This window comes from Cryphonectria parasitica, assembly GCF_011745365.1.
Source record: "Cryphonectria parasitica EP155 unplaced genomic scaffold M406scaffold_9, whole genome shotgun sequence".
In the NCBI taxonomy this organism is placed as follows: Eukaryota; Fungi; Ascomycota; class Sordariomycetes; order Diaporthales; family Cryphonectriaceae; genus Cryphonectria; species Cryphonectria parasitica.
Window position 1 is genome coordinate 2,908,285 of NW_024468917.1, and position 1,697 is coordinate 2,909,981.

Sequence of the window (1,697 nt, forward strand, 5' to 3'; positions counted from 1 at the left end):
CCATGTCGACTTCCTTGACGTTACAGACTTCAACACCATCAAGGGAGACCTTGGCTTGACATACGCTTCTTGGGATATCCAAGGCGATATCATGTTTTGGAACAACTCACTGCCAAGCCCTGGCTTTGCTGCTCATTTCGCAAGGCTGGACAATAAGGATTCTATCAAACTGAATCCTATTGTGGTGTGTAAAGCCGGTTGGAAGCCCTTTGGCGAGTACCTTACCCGCATCTTCTCCCGCCCTGAGCGAGTAAATTCCCTCCTCGTTCAGTCCTATGGTCGGCGTAACCTAGTCCCTTGCGATTGCTGCTCCCGTCGGTACGCCACTGCTTGCATGCCTGTACAGGGGCAGCAGGTCAACGTCAACTGGCCTTTCCTAGAATGCATCTCAATGGAGGGCTTCTTCAATGGGAAGTGCGGCAACTGCATTTATCATGCAGAGTCTGGGTGTGACTACACCAAAGACTTCCCTTGTGTCAAAGAGCGCAGTGCACGAGTAAGATTCCCATTCCGATGTCTTTGACCAGGTTTGAGCACACACTAATCATTGTCCTTCTCGCAGCGTCGGCACTCGTTTTACCAACTCGGCCCTCGACGTGTAATCGAGATAGATTCTCAAGTCAACTCCAATGCCGACGTCGAGCGTATTGTCAAAGCTCAATACAAGCTCATGCGGGATAAAGGTATTGCGCATAACCAGATCAAATGGGTTCCTCTTGTGCCAAGGAAGTGGTACCCACAGGATACTGTGAGTCTCATAATCAACTATGATTGCGATGCTCAAGAAGACCATTGCTAACTTTATCTGCACAGATCGGCAAGAAGAGTACTGCTCCTTCTGCTCCCAAGAAGGGAGTATCTGGGTCTGGGCAGGCAGCTCCACGACCTGTATCTCGTGGCAAGGATAAAGGCAAGGGCAAGGCTGTAGTAGGATCTCGTGTCGAGAAACGAGCCAAGTCCGTTCAATCTCAAGGTTCTTCCTCTGTTTTTGACGACGATTCTTCAGCGGATGATACGGATGACATGGATCTGGACAGGACGAGGAGAGAGCCATCGGATGACATTTACGGGTATTCCGGTGATGAGGATGATGTGTAAAAGTAAGGGGTTTCCATAGGTTGCAGTGTTTCTTCGGCGCTCTGCATTTTTCATGCGTTGCATTCCAATATACTGCAATTTTTGAACAACGAAAATGGCCTCAGAGCTGGTCAACATGCTCTGTGCCGGGTGCTTTGAAATTTTTAGGTGGGTTTACAGTGTTCTGTGGCGAGTGGTAGCAGACGACACTTCGTCCCTCCTCCCCCAGCAAAACACACGAGATGGAATAGGAAAGACGAAAAGAAAACGTGTTTTGCGAACAAAAAGAAATATGGACAGAAAGAAATCAACCTCCCCCACGAGCTAGGAACGCTGATTTAGTTGGGATTGGTATAAACATCCCACTTCTATCTGCTTTCTCCTGTTCTCGCCTCTCCTTCTCTGCTGCCCGTGTGAAATGTTCACCGTCACCAACTCCATTTCCATCCTCAGCATCATCATCCGCTTCAGTTGCTAGATTGACAGTCTCTGGATCAGGACTGGTCTGGCCAGGCGTGGGGTCGTGCTCGATGATGTCTGGAACCCAGAATGTGGCGTCGTCGCTTGAATCTGCTTCCTGAACTTCGAGGATATTGTTGTCTGGTTCCCCCCGCCAGGGA

The 1,697-nt window shown here is 49.5% G+C and overlaps 1 protein-coding gene across 1 annotated transcript; it reads right to left on the reverse strand.

The window, feature by feature from the left end:
- Positions 1–411: 411 nt before the first annotated feature.
- Positions 412–1,369, reverse strand: M406DRAFT_358513 (uncharacterized protein). The gene has a single exon (XM_040923919.1). It carries the CDS (start codon positions 1,052–1,054, stop codon positions 545–547), a length of 510 nt encoding a protein of 169 aa, XP_040772187.1. The 5' UTR covers positions 1,055–1,369; the 3' UTR covers positions 412–544.
- Between the last annotated feature and the right edge of the window lie 328 nt (positions 1,370–1,697).

What these genes read in the sequence shown, in the direction of transcription:
- M406DRAFT_358513 (XM_040923919.1), bottom strand. Translation starts at nt 1,054, where the DNA reads ATGGCTCTCTCCTCGTCCTGTCCAGATCCATGTCATCCGTATCATCCG.